Raw genomic sequence first — 1277 nt, 5'->3', positions numbered from 1 at the left:
CCAATCCCATTTCCACAGAGATTGCAAAAACATAAGCTCGACAAGCAATTCCAGAAATTTTTGGATGTGTTCAAGAAGCTGCACATTAACATACCATTTGTTGAAACTTTAGCTCAAATGCCCAGTTACGCCAAGTTCATGAAAGATATTCTATCAAATAAGAGAAAGCTAGAGGACAATGAAACAGTCATGCTTACTGAGGAGTGTAGCGAAATTCTTCAACACAAATTACCATCGAAGTTAAAAGATCCAGAGAGTTTTACTATTCCTTATAACATTGGTAATTTATATATAGATAAAGCATTGTGTGATTTAGGAGCTAGCATTAATTTAATGCCTTTATCTCTTTTTAGAAAATTAAATTTAGGGGAAGCAAAATCGACTACAGTCTCACTGCAGTTGGCTGACAGGTCGATCAAGCAACCTCGAGGTATTTGTGAAGATATTTTGGTGAAGGTTGACAAGTTTATCTCCCCAGCGGACTTTATTATTTTGGATATGGAGGAAGATAGGGACGTCCCCCTCATATTGGGTCGCCCATTTTTGGCTACGTAAAAGGCTCTGATGATGTGCAAAAGGGTCAGTTGATATTGAGGTTAAATGAAGAAGAATTGACAATCAACGTGTTTAGAGCTTTTAGATTTCAGAGCGAACCGAATTCTTGCATACTGATTGATGTAATAAAAGATGCGGTGTCAGAGACAATCAAACTGGATCACCCTCAAGATCCGCTTGAAGCGTGTTTAGTGCATTCTCAGGATTTATCATCAGAAAAGGAGGAAGCAGAAGAATGTGCACGTTATTTGGCAACCATACTACTATTTTTCAAGCAACCACGTTTGGAGTTCGGTGAAAGACTCACAACACAGAAAGCTCCAGCTCTTGAACTCAAACAAATGCCCACTCATCTTCGTTATGCATATTTGGGGGAAAAGAATTCACTTCCAGTAATTATCTCGAACAATCTTATAGAATCGGAGGAGGATTAGTTGCTGAGGGTGCTTCGAGAGCATAAGACAGCAATAGGACGGACGATATCGGATATAAAAGAGATCAGCCCTTCAATTTTCATGCATAAGATATTGATGGAAGACGATTACAAAATTTCAATTGAGCATCAACGTAGATTAAATTCGACTCTGCAGGAAGTGGTAAGGAAAGAAGTATTAAAGTTTCTAGATGCATGGACATCTACCCCATATCAGACAGTCATTGGGTGAGTCTAGTACAGGTAGTGCCGAAAAAAGAAGGAATCACGGTGGTTCCCAATGAAAACA

The 1277-nt window shown here is 38.8% G+C and overlaps 1 protein-coding gene across 1 annotated transcript; it reads left to right on the top strand.

Moving 5' to 3' along the window:
* The first annotated feature begins 117 nt into the window (after positions 1–117).
* LOC111389775 lies at positions 118–989 on the top strand. Its single transcript, XM_023014743.1, has 3 exons — positions 118–280; positions 368–430; positions 559–989. Exons 1-3 carry the CDS (start codon positions 118–120, stop codon positions 987–989), a joined length of 657 nt encoding a protein of 218 aa, XP_022870511.1.
* Positions 990–1277: the final 288 nt, after the last annotated feature.

Source organism: Olea europaea, unplaced genomic scaffold, assembly GCF_002742605.1.
Source record: "Olea europaea var. sylvestris unplaced genomic scaffold, O_europaea_v1 scaffold6208, whole genome shotgun sequence".
Classification (NCBI taxonomy): Eukaryota; Viridiplantae; Streptophyta; class Magnoliopsida; order Lamiales; family Oleaceae; genus Olea; species Olea europaea.
Note: the sequence above shows the minus strand (reverse complement) of the source record. Positions and strands in the feature narration are given on the sequence as shown.